General features: G+C 36.4%; 1 protein-coding gene across 1 annotated transcript in view; it reads right to left on the bottom strand.

Annotated features, from left to right (window-relative positions):
* UBR2 (ubiquitin protein ligase E3 component n-recognin 2) overlaps positions 1-18,233 on the bottom strand; it is a 124,601-nt gene that overhangs the window by 57,414 nt on the left and 48,954 nt on the right. The window contains 6 exon segments of the mRNA XM_030315521.1: positions 7,950-8,048; positions 9,121-9,209; positions 9,802-9,909; positions 11,641-11,761; positions 15,620-15,682; positions 16,186-16,324. Coding sequence (XP_030171381.1) covers positions 7,950-8,048; positions 9,121-9,209; positions 9,802-9,909; positions 11,641-11,761; positions 15,620-15,682; positions 16,186-16,324 — 619 coding nt within the window.

The following is an 18,233-nucleotide window of genomic DNA, read 5'->3' as shown; positions in this document are numbered from 1 at the left end:
TTTTTGGGACAGAGAGAGACAGAGCATGAACGGGGGGAGGGGCAGAGAGAGAGGGAGACACAGAATCGGAAACAGGCTCCAGGCTCCGAGCCATCAGCCCAGAGCCTGACGCGGGGCTCGAACTCCCGGACCGTGAGATCGTGACCTGGCTGAAGTCGGACGCTTAACCAACTGCACCACCCAGGCGCCCCTGGCAAGTGGTTTTTAAGCAGAGATATGCATATGAATCACTAATGGTGCTTTTTCAAGAAACTATTACATGCATTCTTCCAGTCATGATGGGATAAGCTTGAGGCGGACCAACACTTCCACCAAGAACAACCAGAAAAGATCAACTAGAAACAAAAAGTCTGAAATCATTAGAGACCCCCTGAGGCCACAAGGGTTCAAGGGGATAAAACCTTCGAGAAGGGGAGCGGCACAGGGAGGTGAGCCAACATCCTGCAGCTGCTTTTCCCTCAGCATCTCCCTCTTCTGGGAGTGTGGCAAAATGGGACTGAAGATCCCAGGAAAGAGTCTGCCAGAGCTGCTAGTAATGGGGAGAAGACCCTGAGATTTTAGCTGTCCCATGGTGTGAGGTGCCCAGGATTCTAGCAAGAACACAAGGGTGGGAATGGAGTCCAACTTTCTTCCAGTTTTCCCCTTAAGACATTTGCAAAATTCTGAAGCTGTGCAGGACAGAAGTCTAAGAGCAGAAAGTCTAGAAGGGCAAAGGAGTGATGTGGCAGCCTCAGCAAGCTGAGGAAACAAAACTTGAGTTCAGGAGCCTACAGAGGGGAGGAACTCTAGTGAGCACTCCAGGCTCTAAAGTGGGAGCCCTCCCAGGGCAACGTTGCGGGATGACGATGGACCAGAAGACAGAGTCTTGCCAAAACAACCTGGAGTCACAGCAATCCCGCAGTGGACTGATTGCCTCACTCTATCTGCCTCACAGTAAGGGGACTATTCTTGGGAGGAAGATATTACACAGAGTCTTAAGATTTTCTAATGAAAACCATCCTGTCGGAAGGCAATGAGAAAGAGAATGGGGCAGAAACCATACGTGAATGACTACAAAATTTCCCAAACCGAGAAAGCCACCGGCCTAGAGATACAGTATCTACAAACTCCAATATCTATAAATATAAAGAAAACCAAACCTACATAAATCATAGCAAGACTGCTGAAACCTAAGACAAAATGCCAATAAAAAGTTATTAAGCATTCCAAATGACTAAAAAAACCAAAAGGGGTAAAATATTACAAAAAAATTAAATCGGAATAGAATACAAATGATCTAGATAATGACATTATAAGACCATGACACAGCTAAGATTTACATGTTCAGAAAATTGAGGAAAAAATGGAGGATTTTATCAGAAAATTGGAATCTTAAAAAAAAAAAAAGAGTGGATTTTTGCTTCAGGAATCAGGCAAGAGAAAGTAGATGTACTTTTCTCTAGTCCTCCCACTAAGTACACCATGTCCAAAATTCTGGACATCATATGCAAAAGACCACCACAAGATTCAGAATGGTGGCCAGAAGAAGGCAGACTGGCTAGGGACCTGAGAGACCCCAAGAAAAGACACAGCAGAGAGATCTAAGAAGCTGGCAACCTGAAAATGCCAATGGGCACAGGCTTTTTTAAAAAGCCCCAATAAAAGCCTGCTCTGTCAGCCACAGGAAAGAAGTAACTCAGCAGGACAGAAAACTTTCCGACAATAACCCCTCCACTCTAGCCAACCACTACGGAAAAAACTGTAGCTCTATCCCCATCTACACCAGCAAAGGCTGAATGGTGAAGTCCAGACTTCCACTCTTCAGGGGCTGAAATATGGTACCTGCTTGCAATATCAGGGGTGCACTTCCTAACTTCAAGGGCAGTGCTACTGAAAGCTACTCCGTGGACCAGTGGCCTGCCAACTGCTTGCTGCCAGTTGTGACAAGAAGGTAAATCAACTACTTGTAACAGTTTAATTTAGCTGACATTTGTTTCTCACAGCAGGAGTTTTGCTGAGAGCAACAGTGTGTTGGTTCACATTCTGGTCCAAACCTTTTATCCTGTCATTACTGACACTTTGAGTAAAACTGCTGTTGAGTCACCCTTAAGAGAATACTAAGTGAATGTACAACTAACAAGTTAATAGGGGGGAAAAGAAATAACAATTATTTAATCTAAAAGAAGGTAAGAGAGAAGGGAAAAACACAAAACAGGTGGGTTCAAACAGGAAAAAAAAAACATAAGATGGCAAATACAAAGCCAAATATACCAGTAATTACATTAAATGGGCAGTAACCTGCTTATATCATTAGGAGTGTCAGGTTGGATAAACAACAAATCCGAAATACATGCTTTTAAAAAATGATACAAGTTTAATTTAGGGGCACACAAAACTTAAAAATGTAACAATGGAGAAGACATACAATACAAACACTAACCAAAAAAAAAAAAAAAAAAAAAAAAAAAGGAGTTGTTGCTATAATATTAGATAAATTACTCCAAGGAAACAAAATTTGAAAGTATTGGAGTGTCTGGGTGGCTCAGTTGGTTAAGCGTCTGACTTCACCTCAGGTCATGATCTCATAGTTTGTGAGTTCAAGCCCCATGTCGGGCTCTGTGCTGAGAGCTCAGAGCCTGGAGCCTGCTTCAGATTCTGTGTCTCCCTCTCTCTCTCTCTCTCTGCCCCTCCACTGCTCACACTCTGTCTCTCTCTCTCTCTCAAAAATAAATAAACATTAAAAAAAAACAAAACAAAAAACAAAAAGAGAAAGACAAATCCAACAATCACTGTGGGAGACTTATATAGCCCATCTTATAGATGCTTCAATAGTTGACGGAACAAACAGACAAAAAATTAGTATGTATATAAAAGATTTACAAAAAGAAAAAAACAAAACAAAAAAAGATTTACATAATGAAAATGAACACACTTCACCTAAGTGACATATAGAAACACTGTACCCAATGATAAAGGAGAATATACATTATTTTCAAGTCCACATTGGACATTTACCAAAAATGAAAAAATTCTGGGCCACAAAGCTACACTCAACAGAGGACTGAAATCAGATCATGTTCTCTGATCACAGTGAAATTAAGCTAGAATTCATAACAAAATAATTAGAAAATGCCCAAGTGTTTTAAAATTTAGCAATATATTTCTAAGACATTTAATCACGAAGAAAAAATGGGTCAAGAAAGAGATCACTAAGGAACTCAGTGAAGTTTTTGAACTGTATAATAAAAATAGGACATAACAAAACTATGAAATACAGCTTACATTGTGCTTAGAAACTTAAGCCTTATATCAGCAAAGAAAGGCTGAAAGTCAATGACTTAAACATCTATCTCAAGAAATTACAGAAAGAATGGCAGTCTACCATGTGGTGAATAAAAGCAGGAATCTTTCTCATTCCTAATCTCAGGGGGAAAGCTTTTAATACCATTAAGTACAATGTTTGCTTTAGGTTTCTGTTTTTTGTTTTGTTCTTAGGTACTCTATTAAAAGTTTTCTCTCATTCCTACTTTGCTATGGGGTATTTTTGTTTTAAATTATGAATGAGTGTTGAATTTTTATGAATTCCGGGAAAGCATTTGATACAATTTTTTTCTTTTCATGTTAATAAGGTAAGTAATGCCAGCTGATTCCTCCCCCAAATGCTATACTGCTCTTGCATTAAGGAAAAAGACCAAATGGGGTTGTGATGTATTATCCTTTTTCTATAATGCTTGATTTGATTTATGCAACCTCATATGTGAGAGAGATTAGACGGTAATTTCCTTCTTTTTAAATTTTTTTTTAATTTTTGAGAGAGAGAGAGCGAGCAGGGGAGGGGCAGAGAGAGAGGGAGACACAGAATCTGAAGCAGGCTCCAGGCTCGAGCCCAAGTGGGGCTCAAACTCATGAACCAGAACCGTGAGATCATGACCTGAGCTGAAGTCAGATGCTCAACCGACTGAGCCAGTCAGGTGCCCCAGTAATTTTCTTTTCTTGTAATGAATGCCTTGTTGAGTTTTGGTATCAAGATTACAGAAAACTCAATTAAACTGGCCAGTATATTCTCCTTCTCTGTTTTCTGGAAAAATTTATGTAAGACCAGTGTTATTTCTTTCTCAAACGTTTGGAAGAATTCTCCAGTGTAGCCATTTGGGACCGGAGACTTCTTTGTGAGAAAATTTTTATTATAATTAAAGATTCTGTTTCTTGTTTCTCTTTTAATAACCTGTGGATTTTCTTAGGAATCTGTTCATTTCATCCAAATTTCCAAATATATTGATTTAAGTTGGTCCCAATATTGCCTTCTTTTCTCCTTAATATCTGTAAAAATCTGTTTTTTTTTTTAATCGGTGATTTTTTTATAGTCCTTTTTAAAATTAAATTTTTCGGGGCGCCTGGGTGGCTCAATCGGTTAAGCGTCTGACTTCAGCTCAGGTCATGATCTCTCGGTCTGTGAGTTCGAGCCCCGCGTCGGGCTCTGGGCTGATGGCTCAGAGCCTGGATCCTGCTTCCGATTCTGTGTCTCCCTCTCTCTCTGCCCCTCCCCCGTTCATGCTCTGTCTGTCTCTGTCCCAAAAATAAACGTAAAAAAAAAAATAAAAAAATAAAATTAAATTTTTCTATTTTTCCTATTAGACTTTCTAGAAACCTATTCCTTTTCTTTGGTCTTTTTTTTTTAATGTTTATTTTTGAGACAGAGAGAGAGGAACGGGGGAGGGTTAGAGAGAGGGAGACACAGAATCCGAAGCAGGCTCCAGACTCTGAGCTGTCAGCACAGAGCCCAACGTGGAGCTCGAACTCATGGACCGTGAGATCATGACCTGAGCTGAAGTCAGATGCTCAAGCAACTGAGCCACTCAGGCGCCCTTCTTTGGTCTTTTCAAAGAACCAACTTTTTTGGTTGTATTGATTTTTCTCATGTATATTTGCTTTGTTTTATTAATTTCTGCTCTTTATTATTTGCCTTCTTCTACTTTCTTCAGGCAAAAGACCTAAGCTCTTGCAATGGCCTTACCCACTGCATCTTCACCCCTATCCCTAAACTCAGTGAGGTCACTGACCATTCATTTATCTAGCAACTCTGGCCTGTCTGGGGTTCCTTCTTCCAAAATGCCAAGTGCACATTCATCTCAGATGAATTCATCTTCCACTAGTTAGTCACACGACTCATCTCCCACTTCCTTCAGTTTCCTGTTCAAAAACCACTTCTCTGAGCGGCCTTCTGATATGTATAAAATATGAGCACACCCCCTCCCCCCCCCCCCCACTGTCACTCTCGATCCCCTTAACCTGCTTTTCTACTTCATAGCACTTACCAACGCTTGATTTATAAACAGTATGCAAATGTTTTTATATCTGTTTCTTCTCAGCCTATAAATTCCGTGGTAACAGGGACTTTTGTCTGCTTTGTTTACTGCAATGCTTACCTCCAGGGCCCAAAACAGTACCTACTCAATAAAGGTGCTAAATAAATGAGCTCTGAGTAAATGAACACATACACTATTTTTTTCTAGTGTTTCTAACTAAAGGAATCACACAAGAAGTAAAAATTAAAAGTTGAAATATTAGAAGGAACAAAAATTACTTGTAGATTATTAGACATCCCAAAGAATCAGCACAAACTGTTAGAAGAAATGTTAATAAGAGGGCCAGATACAAGATGAATCTACAAATATCAGTACTTTTTCTACATACAAGCCATAGCCAAATTAAAAATGTGTATGACCTAACAAGAGAACTATAAAACTTGTACTAAGAGCATAAAATAAAACCTCACACATGAGGACAAATTATGTTCCTGGATGGAGATATTTAATATTGCAAAGATATCAGCTCTTCGCAAAGAATCTATAAATACAATACCTTTCCAATCAAAATCCTAATGTGTCTTTCATTTTTCGGGGGGGGGGGAGGGAAGAATTGACAAACTGATTTTAGTTCATCTTTAATACTAAAGGATTTAGCTCTAGAAGATATCAAAATAGAATATTAAGCTAAAATTATTAAAACTGGGTTCTGACATGGAAATAGACAAAAAGATCAATGGAGGAAACATCTGGATACACATGGGATTATCTCAGGGGCTTCTCAAACATCCCTGACTAAAATGAAAGCATCACTCTTTCTCTTCATAAATCCTACTCATTCTCCAACCCCCCCTGTGCAAGTGGCACAACACTTACTGGGCTGCAAGTTACAAACCTGGGAATCATCTTTATACTTTCCCTTGAATCTAACAACCAATCACCAACTGACCCCTCAAACCCAAGTCTGGCTGGTCCTATGGATTTTACTACCTAAATCTCTCTCACCACTCATATCTGCTGCCACGATCCCAGCTCAAGTTGCCACCAACTCTGGTCTGGATCATTGCATCAGGTTCTAATGAGGTTCCGCACACTTGCTTTTGCCCCCCTGTCAATTTGTTCTCCAAATTACAAACAGCATGATCTTTTAAGAAATCACAAACGTGATGATGTAAATGTTACCATTTAAAACTCTTCACTGCCTTCCCATAGTCTTCAAATAAAAACCAAAATCTTTAATTTGGCCTATAATATCTCATTAGTGGATAAACAGACTTCAGATAGCTTCAACTGTACTAAATGAACATAAAGGTAATTTGGGGGGAAAAATGCTCATTAAAGACAAATGAACAAAAAAACTGGAAAAGGTACCTCGTTAGTAAAATAACCACACCGTACTCTTAATTCTATACAATCTGGCACCCACCACCTTCATTTCTGGTCACATTTTATTCCGTGTTCAAGAATCTTCAACTGTGCTGGCTTTCCTTCTGTTTCCTGTATAGGAACTTTCCTACCTCACCAGACTTTCTCAAGTGCTGGTCCCTTTAAATGAACTTTCCTTCATGACTCCACATAAAGGTGCCTTATCTATGGAATCTGTCTCTGAACTTTGGGAAAAGGTCAGATCTATTATTCTCTCTCAAAACAACCAAATTATGTTTTTAAATTTTATTTATTTTTTAATGTTTATTTTTATTTTTTGAGAGAGAGTGAGTGGGGGAGGAGCAAGGAAAGAGGGGGACAGGATCCAAAGCGGGTTCTGCACTGACAGCAGTGAGCCTGACACAGGGTTTGAACTCGTGAACTGTGAGCTCACGATTTGAGCCACACAGGCACCCCAAAACAACCAAATTCTTGAGTTTTCATTATAATTTTAATTAATGAATTCTGTGAGTCTTTCCCATTATTTTAAGTTCCATGAGGCCAAGGACAGCATCAGTTTTTGTTCACTACGGTGTTCCCAAAGCCTAGAACTGTGCCTGATAAATCATGGATGCTCAATACATTTTTGTTAAATTAATGAAATATGAATTTTAATTTCTGTATAGCACTAAAACATAGTGATGCCTTCCTGAGCAACTAGTGAAACTTAGTACAAGACCACCCACAGTCATTGTAATTCAGTTGCCTTAGCTATCCTTTCCCTTACGGGGATGGGGGAGGGAGCTTCTCAAAATATGAGTTTGTATACAATATGCTGTTTCTAATGGATGCATGTGTTAAACCACTCAGTTTAATTTTTAACTCATCAGTTCAAAACCTCAGGGAAGTAGTATGAGAAAGTAGAGAGATTAAGCTTAAATGATTTCTTCTCTTTAGATTACATACTGAAGGATATGTTCTAGAATGGTTGAAGGTGCCTAACGTCCTATCATCCACTAATAAAATATTATTCTATTCAGGAATATACAGATCTTCATTCTCTATTATTTTAAGGCTTTACTTCTGTCAATGGAAAACAAGAAAGTTCTTCTTAATCTTTTCGTACTTACAAGTGAAGGAACCGTGAATATCTGAACCGAGAGGTCTGCGATTGAAAACTCTCTGTCGTGGTCATCTGTCACATAATCACTCTGCAAACGCTCATAGTTCTATTAAGAAGGCAAAAAAAGGCAAGGAGTGCCAGCTATCAGTTACAAAGAAAAGGCAAGCACTACTCACCAGAGTAGGTGCAGTGAAGAACTGGACAGACAGAGCAGTCACGGACACTGCTCGCTCGTGATCATCCTCCATAAAATCTCTCTGCAACTGCTGGTAATTCTAAACAACAAGGGGGAGATTCACCTCTAATCCACATTGACCAAATGTTTAAGGATTATAATGAAAAGTCAGTGCTGGAGGAATCAATTAAGATAACACTGCTATGAGAATGATAACTGAAATGACTTCTACCAATTAAATTTTGTATAAATACCGGTTCACTATACAATCTTCTCACGCATGATGGCAATTTATGAGCTCAAATAGGAGCAATAGCTTCTAAAATGCTGGGATGTTATTGTATATACTGGCAGGGCTAAACCACAGCAGTGTTACATGGTCTCTGATGAAACCAGACTTTTCTTTCTTATGGATGTATATCAGAATCACCTGATGGCTCTTTCAAAGGACACATGCTTAGACACCATTCTTGGTGAATCTGCTTTTCAGCAAGTTTAAGAATGATACACAAATATATATATATATATATTTTGAAAGAGCTCCCCAAATGATCCTCATATGCTTCCTTAAGAATTCCTAATTCAGGTGAAAACAAAAAAACAAGCACATACTATGGAAAGGGAGAACATACTTCAACAATATCAACAACCAAGAGTTGACGATTCTTCTTTTTTTTTTAAGTTTTATTTATTTTAAGTAATCTCCACACCCAACATAGGGCTCCAGCACATGACCCTGAGATAGTCACATGCTCTTCTGATTGAGCCAGCCAGGAACTCCAAGAATTCATGATTCTTAAAATCACATCCATATATCCATGCCATTTCAGCTAAGATGATCTTTTCCTTATACAAATCTCAATGAGAATAGTACCATAATTCACCACGGCATAAGTTTAAATTCTTCATTTATCATTTTAGATCATACACATTTCACAGTTGGATATTTGTATTATCGCGGCAGGTGATGAACAAGAAAAGTCTTACAGCTAGAATTTTACTCTATTGATAAAAGATAAAAAGATCACTTACAAAGTTTCTTAGGGTTTAAAATCAACAAGTAACATATTATTATTAGTTGCTAATATTACAAAGCCTGGATATAATCACAGGTTATATTTACTCCATATATAACCTATTTTGTTAAATTTCAAAACTGAGAAACTACTTACCTTTGCAAATCGAACAGCAAACAGTTTCTTATATTTCAAATCCATAAGTAGACTGCTCATGAACAACTGATGATACACACTCCTAGCACCTTTTACGAAAAGAGCAGATGTAAAATAAGGATATATCAAACAAACCAAAAATTACATTTCCAAAGTATTTATGTGAACAATTGTATTTTAAGTCTCAAGGGCAAAACTGTACATGTTATTCAGTATAAAATATTTGCAATCTACTTTTTTTTTTAATGTTTATTTATTAATTGGGGGGGGACAGAGCAGAGAGAGACAGACAGAGAGAGAGAGAATCCCAAGCAGGCTCTGTGCTATCAGTACAGCGCCCGGCACAGGGCTTTATCTCATGAACCATGAGATCATGACCTGAGCTGAAATCCAGAGTTAGATGCTCAACTGACTGAGCCACCCAGGCACCCTGCAATCTGCTTCTCAAAAAATTGGTTTTTCTAAAAATGGTTTTCTAACAAAATATAAAGGCTATTTACTTTAGGTCTTGGACTCCAAAATCTGTTTTTGTTTCTTCCAGAGAACAAGACTACATGTACTTATTCTAAAAACTGTTAAGTATATTTATTAAATACCTTCCCAAATGAAAAAAAAAAAAAAACAGTTTCCCAATTACCTATTTAAGGTTCCCCTATACCTTGAAAGTAGTTAAAAGATTACCTTTCCACAATTTGGAATCATTAAGCATCAATCTATCCACCAGAGAAGAGTTTTCACCATCTGGCCCTTCTTGTAAACCGACTTGACATAAAATTCGGCGAAGCCCATCTAAAACAGGAAGAAAAGTAGTCATGAAATAGTAACTTTAAGTATTAAAATAAAATGACATTTTAATAGAAATGTTCTAACGAATCTATAGAATTTTACATGTTTACTAAAGGTCAAATTTATTCAGAAAAGGTAAATATATTAACTATTTTATTAACATTTTCACAAAAAGGAGGAAAATTCTAAATCCTGCATTATATACCAATTCTTATTCGAGAATACCAAAATATAAGTCTATCAGAAAGTCAACGATCTCTTATGTTGTAAAAAATTTAAATACTGTTCTTTAAGGACCTATGCTAATTAAACCAGATTATAGCAAAACTGTTACATCCCATGATAACTGAAGGTAGGTGTAATATAGAATTGTGCTACCATTAAAAAAAAATGCATAGCCTCTGTACTATATCTCAGTCCATTTATTAGTGTTCTGCAAAATGCTTCCATTCATTAAACAAACGTTCCCTGTGTACCTATGTGTACCTACTATGAAGAGGTCCTGGAAGACAAATTGCTACATCTTCTAAATGCTGAACTTAAAAAAAAAAAAAAAAAAAAAAGTTCTTCAAATATGAATATAAGCATTAACAAAACTTCAATAACCTTTTTGTTTCATACTTTATAATTAAAATTACTGTTTTTAGTCTTCTAGAAGCATGCAAAATAATCAGGTAAAAATGGAGTAATTTTAAAATTTAGTTCTAAAAGTCACTGCATAGAAATTTTTTACAAGGCTAAAGAGAAACACTTACATAAATATTAAATAAAAGATAAAGTCTTTAAATTATTTCAGGTAAATATCTCAAAAAATTTCTTGATAGAAAATTGCTTCCATGATACTACTATTCATTACTACTGTAGCACAGAATTTGGCACACAGGTATCCAATAGAAAACACCAAAACTCAAATATACGAGGATAACAAAAATAACTGGAGAGACATTTATTTAAAAGGCAAGCAAACATGGTCTCCTAAATTTCCACACCTCAATATTTTCAACTGTCAGTTCACAATGTGGCAATGTTCTTTTAAGATAAATATTTTAGAAATTCTCTTTATAATAAACCTCAGAATGTCATTTATCCAAACCACCTCTCTTGCCTGAAAAACAGTATGACAAACAGCTTAGATGTATTCCTGTTTTTCTCTTTTGTGTTATATTTTATATGCCAAACTTGTACTTTTGGCATTAGACATGAGAGTTCTTTGTTCTGTTACCACCACGTTAGAAAGATGATTTAATTTGTGGACTGTGGAAAGACAAAGACAGTAAATACAAATCAGTGACTTCAAATTTGCAAGTGTTCAGAGCTGCAAATTATTAGTAACCAAAATCTGGAGGAGTCAAAACAAAAATTTCAACATTAGTGTTGTATCCTCTAAACTGGTAATCATTTAGGTTTTATTTACACTTGTATTCTCCAGCTTGCTCAGTGGAACAGAGTTCCACAGAATGTTGTTTAAAAAAAAAAGTTCTTGTATCAAGTCTGTGAGATTTAGATTTCATTAGCATACTAATGTCATTTACCACTGTTTAATCCAATATTTCCTGCATTTATTTGAGGACAGAATCCTTTGTATGCATATAAAAAATCCTGTGGATCAAAATATGGGAAATGTGGGTTTTTCTGTGCATAAAGATATTCTGAGATGGTATTTTAAAATGTGAAATTAAAGCAAGAAATTATTTCACTTGATTTTTTTTTCCAAAATAGTTTTTTTGAACCTACCTGAATATCCAATAATACTTCCCAGCCAAGACAAAAGTTTCAAACCAAAATTCTGATGTGCCACAATAGACGAATGCATAACTTGAACTTTGAGTGGCTTTGTCTGTCTACTGGTATTTCTCTTAAAAAGAAATGGTAGAATGAAAAAACAAACTTAAAAAGGCTATCTTATAGAAAAAAGCTAATATTTTTATTTAATGTAACTACACTCTCATCATTATAGAATTTTTCATGTATGTGTGTAAGAAAAATACCACTTGGCTTGCCTTACTCAGATCCTAATTTTCTAGAAAGAATCTAAGGATTCTTACAACAAAGTAAGAAGTTACAGCTTATGAGTAACCTGAATCTTTGGTCCTATATTTGAAAATCTGCCCCACCAATTAGAATTTATTTAAAAGCTTACATTTGTTTTAGGTCTTTAATTTCTTAAATGCAATTACACGTTTATTTAAATAATTTGCTTTACTGCACAGAAGTGATGTTATTGATACTTCAAAAAAAAAATACTACAATTTCCAACGTAACTGTTTCTCAGTGTACAGTTCAGAAGTGTTAAGTACATTCACACTGTAGAGTAACCAATCCCCAGAACTCTCTTCATCTTGCAAAACCCAAACTCTATACCTATCAAACTCTAGAGGTATCATATAAAAAGAATCATGCAATATTTATCTTTTTGTGACTGGCTTATTTCTCTAAGCATAATGTCCTCAAGGTTCATCCAGGTTGTATGTAGCATGTGTCAGAATCTTCTTCCTTTTTAAGACTGAATGATATTCTATTGTATGTATATAGATTTTATTTTATCCATTCACCCACCAATAGACACTTGCGTTGCTTCTATCATTTGTCTATTGTGAATGATAATGCTGTTATGAACATAGCTGTGCAAATGTCTCTGAGGCTCTGCTTTCCATTCTTTTGTGTATATATCCAGAAGTAAAACTGCTGGATCATATGGTAATTCTATTTTTTTTTAAAGGAACCACCATACAGTTTTCCATAGTGGCTGTACCATTTTACATTCCCACCGGCAGTGTGCACAAGGGTTGCAATTCGTCCATATCCCTACCAACACTTGCGATGTTGTGCTATTGTTTTTGTTTGTTTATAACGGCAATCCTAATGGGTATCAGGTGGTATCTCGTCATGGTTTTTATTTGCATTTCCCTAACGATTAGTAATGTTGAGCATGTTTCCGTGTGTTTATTGGTAATTTATATACTTTCTTTGAAGAAATGTCTATTTAAGTCTAACACAATTTTTAATTTTTATTCCCCCTTCTCATTTTTTTGTTTGGAGCATCCTTCTACCCCAACTTCATTCCATCCCCATAACCCACATTAAGACAGTACATCTGGAGAAACGGGAACCCTCTTGCACTGTTGGTGGGAATGCAAACTGGGGCAGCCACTCTGGAAAACAGTGTGGAGGTTCCTTAAAAAATTAAAAATAGGTCTACCCTATGACCCAGCAATAGCACTGCTAGGAATTTACCCAAGGTATACAGGAGTGCTGATGCATAGGGGCACTTGTACCCCAATGTTTATAGCAGCACTCTCAACAATAGCCAAATTATGGGAAGTGTCTAAATGTCCATCAACTGATGAATGGGTAAAGAAATTGTGGTTTATATACACAATGGAATACTACTTGGCAATGAGAAAGAATGAAATCTGGCCTTTTGTAGCAACGTGGATGGAACTGGAGAGTGTTATGCTAAGTGAAATACGTCATACAGAGAAAGACAAATACCATATGTTTTCACTCTTAGGTGGATCCTGAGAAACTTAACAGAAGACCATGGGGGAGGGGAAGTAAAAAAAAAAAAAAAAGAGAGGGAGGGAGGGAGTCAAACCATAAGAGACTCTTAAAAACTGAGAACAATCTGAGGGTTGATGGGGGGTGGGAGGGAGGGGAGGATGGGTGATGGGTATTGAGGAGGGCACCTGTTGTGATAAGCACTGGGTATTGTATGGAAACCAATTTGACAATAAATTTCATATTAAAAAAAAAGACAGTACATCTTTGCATATTTTCTCTATCTGTATATATTATGCATGTATACATTTATAAAGATTTTTATTTGATTTATAAAAATGGGATACTATATATACTCTTGTGCATCTTTGCATTAACTTGATTTTTTTTGTTAATGACTCATGATATTCTGTGGTGTGGATTTATTCAAACATCCTCTAGAGAAGGGCATTCATATTCCCTTTGTTTCAGTCTTCTGTTGACTCCAAAAAAAGCAGTACTGAACATCTTTGTACACACACTTCCTAGTGCTTACATTTCTATGGGATAAATTCTTAGGAAAGGTAACTTTCATAGATGCTACTAGATTATTTTCCTAAAATGCTATAGCAATTTAGTTTTACACAAGTATTCCTATTCTCTGCATCTCTGCCAGTAAGATATTTTATAACTCTAATTTCTCCATCCTGATGAGTATGAAATCTCCTTGTCATTTTACTGATTAGTAACAAATGAGTCTCTTCATATACACTGACCACCTAGATTTTCTCTCCTGTGACTGCCTTTTCATATCCTATGTCCATTTTTCTATTTTGTTCCTACTTGATAATCTATGAGTGCTCTGTTTATCCTAAACATTAAATGAAAAAAATTGGTAAAGGGTACGAATAGGAAATTCAAAGAAAACATAAATAAACATGAAGTAAGGTACTCAATAATTAAGGCAATGCAAATTTAATTGATGAGATGCCATTCATACACATTAAATTGGCAAAAGTTAAAAAATCTGACAACATACAGTTTTGACAAAGCTGTGGAGAAATGGGAACTCTCTATACACTGTTGGTGGGAATGTATATTAGTACCACTGTTTTGGAGACTAACTTGGCAAAATCTAATAAAGATGAAAATGCTGATATCCTAACAACTCAGAAATTCCATTTATTGGTATATACCCTACAGAAACCTTTGTATCTATGCAACAAGGAGACAAAACAATGTTCATAAAAGGACTGTTAGTGATGGGGGTGGGGGGGAATTATCCTAATTGTCCATCAGCAGGAGAATGGAAAAACTATGGTAAAGTTATCAATGGAACACTTCACAGGTACATGCATCAACACACATAAATGTAGAACCAACACCGAAATGAAAAGTTGCAGTATAATACATCCAGTATGAAGCTTGTTATATAATGTTTAAAGGCCTCCAAATCAATACATATAATGTTGACAGATTTAATAAATGGAAGTATAGAGGCACACACAAGAATGAACAAATGAATTAATGAAAGTACTTATCCCTAGGGTAGGAGAAAAGGGAGCAAGATTAAAGGAATCATACTGGGTACTCTGTATTATTTTATTTACATAAAGTATGAGGAAATGTTGTATAATGTGGGCATACAGGTGTTTACTGTGTCATTTCTGTTTTTATCTGTATATTTAAAATATTTCACAATACACAAAATTATTTTTTAAAAGGACATTTACATAAAATGCATTTACATGAAATAGTTTAAAATAATTCTTACTTTTTAAAAATAAACATAAACATGGGAAATAGTTTTCTTTTAGAGAAATAATACACTAAGTGCTATTATATATGCAGCATACCTTGCTATAAGTTACCAAGAAACAACTTCCCTTGAATTCTAATCTTGGTGCTAAAGGCCAGTTTAAGTCCTAAAAAGTAACGTGACACCCTATCAAAAACAAAACAACAATGAAACACTTTCTAAGATGTCTCTGATAGAGAAATAGGAAGGCAGAAAATATATCTCATGTAAACATTCATTTTCTATATTAATCTTACACAGCTTAAAAAAACTAGATAAAGCAATAATGCAATGTTCGAGAAACATCATTAAATATGACTTTTGGTTGATGCTGGCTTTACCTTCATGAAAGCAGAAAAATGCGTTCATAAATAACAAAATACAGAACTAGTTTTAAATAAAAAAATAATACTGTGGGCATGTTTCGAAATTACTTACCACAATTACTGATTTTGCTTGTTCACAATGCTGGAAATCTCCATATCGAACAGACCTACGTCCCTGGTAAATGAAAAAATTTTAAATTAACATGTAAAAATACTATATTCAGTATTAAAACTGTTCAACCAGTAAACAAATAAACATATTTATGCATATAACAGTTCTGGCCAATTTTAATATTTATAACATTCATTCTATTCAATGATGAAAAGTAAATTAAAATATTTTCCTTCAAAACCATCCTAACATTTTCAAGCCATTAATAAGTATAGTTCTTTAAACAATATGACATTTATTCTTCTAGGCTGCTATACTTTCTATTTTCATAACTGACTATTTCTAATCACTGGGTAGAATGAGGACAACTGTATCTACATTTCCTCCTAAACTTTCTATGGAATATCAGATTACAGTAATACCCAGTATGTATTTGGGCCAATATTAAAATGAAATAAAAAAAAAAAGACTAGACATATATACCTCTAACTCAATATTCCCAGAATAATTTATCTGTAATGAAAGTTCAATTTATTATCTGACATCAATATAATGAAATTACTTACATCTCGATCTACTGTAGTTGCAAAGCCAATGGCTTCTTTTTGTGTACAGTTAACAGCTTTCTGAAGGGTATAAATAACTTGTTCATAGGTATGCACCTCATCATTAAACAGCATGCAATAGTAGGTATCACTCTTCTCTCTGTGACATAAAACATTAATTATATATTATCTAATTGCATATTCTCTAGCTCCAGGCTGATTTAGTAAGAGCATACTTTGCTCTAGGGAATGTGCTAGGTACTGGGCACATATCTATGGCAAAGTCATCCGCGGTCCCCATGCTCTATGACATTACCATCTGATGGGGAAGATATATATTAGACATGTAATTCTAACTGAACTAGCCTTTATCAAGAAAAACAGAATGCTGCAGTTGGACAAAACAGGTCTGGGACTTCAGAGAAGAACTGCCACAGAAGTCATCTGACGCCTAAAGTCAGAATTGGCTATCAGTGGTTCTCAACTAGAGGCAATTCTCTGTCCCCCACAGAGGACCATTTGGCAATGTCTGGAGACATTTTTTGTTGTCATGACTGGGGCAGGAATGTCACTGGCATCTACTGTATAAGGGCCAGGGATGCTGCTAAATATTCTACAATCCACTGGGCACCTGATGGGCTCAGTTGGAAGAGCATGTGACTCTTGATCTCAGGGTTGTGAGTTCGAGCCCCATGCTGGGGGTAGAGATTACTAAAAAAATAAATAAAACAAAAAAATTCTAGAATGCACTGGACAGCCCTTATAACAAAGAACTAATCTGGTCCTAAACGCCAACAGTTGAGAAACCTGGGCTAGAGGAGAGTGAATGCAAAGGTCCTGAGATGGCAAAGGGAAGTATTAGGAACTGGAACACAGGGAGGGAGAAGATTAGGTTGGAGACAGGCAGAAATCTTGAAGACCTTACAATGGAAATTGATTTTGCCATTCTAAGGGCATTGAAGGATTTAAAATAGGAGATATAGTCAGATTTGCCTTAAAGTTCACTGTGCTACAGTGTGAATGAATCTTAAGGGACAAGAGTAGATATGGCAGTTCAGTTAGGGAGGCCATGTTGCTGAATGATTAATTAATCTGGACTAGGATAGTAGTAATAGAGAGGAACAGAAGAATTTTTTTTTTTTAATGTTTATTTATTTTTGAGACAGAGAGAGACAGAGCATGAACAGGGGAGGGTCAGAGAGAGGGAGACACAGAATCTGAAGCAGGCTCCAGGCTCTGAGCTGTCAGCACAGAGCCCGACACGGGGCTCGAACTCACGGACCGTGAGATCATGACCTTAGCCGAAGTTGGACGCTTAACCGACTAAGCCACCCAGGCACGCCAGAAGTAGAATGGTTTGATGGAGGGAGAACCAGCTGGACTTGAAATCTAAATGGGTATAGGTGATTCAGGTTTCTGGGTAGTTTACTAACATGGGAAAACATTATAAAAGAAGCAAGTTAGATTCTTTTCCCTTATATATTGGTAGCCTTGAACCTACAATGGAACAAAAAGGTAAAAACAAAACTCTTCTGAGGTGCCTGGGTGGCTCAGTCGGTTAAATGTCTGACTTCGGCTCAGGTCATGATCTCACAGGTCATTGAGTTCGAGCCTTGCATCAGGCTCCTTGCTGACAGCTCAGAGCCTGGAGCCTGCTTCAGATTTTGTGTCTCCCTCTCTTTCTGCCCCTCCTCTGCTCTCACTGTGTCTATCTTTCTCAAAAATAAATAAACATTAAAAAAAATTAAAAAACAAAACTCTTCTATGCTCTAGGGTCTAAATTTGGGCTTTCGATCAATGGCTCCCAACTTGAAGTACAGGCACATCTTGTTTTATTGTGCTTTACAAATACTGTGGGGTTTTGTTTGTTTGTTTTTACAAATTGAAGGTTTGTGGCAACCCTATGTTGAGCAAGCCTATCAATGTGCCATCTTTCCAACAGCATTTGCTCATGTCCTGTCTCTACATCACATTTTGGTAATTCTTACAATATTTCAAACTTTTTTTAATCATTACTATATTTCTTATGGCAATTTGTGATCACTGATCTTTGATGTTACTATCCTAAT

The sequence above is a fragment of the Lynx canadensis genome, chromosome B2 (genome assembly GCF_007474595.2).
Source record: "Lynx canadensis isolate LIC74 chromosome B2, mLynCan4.pri.v2, whole genome shotgun sequence".
Lineage (NCBI taxonomy): Eukaryota > Metazoa > Chordata > Mammalia > Carnivora > Felidae > Lynx > Lynx canadensis.
Note: the sequence above shows the minus strand (reverse complement) of the source record. Positions and strands in the feature narration are given on the sequence as shown.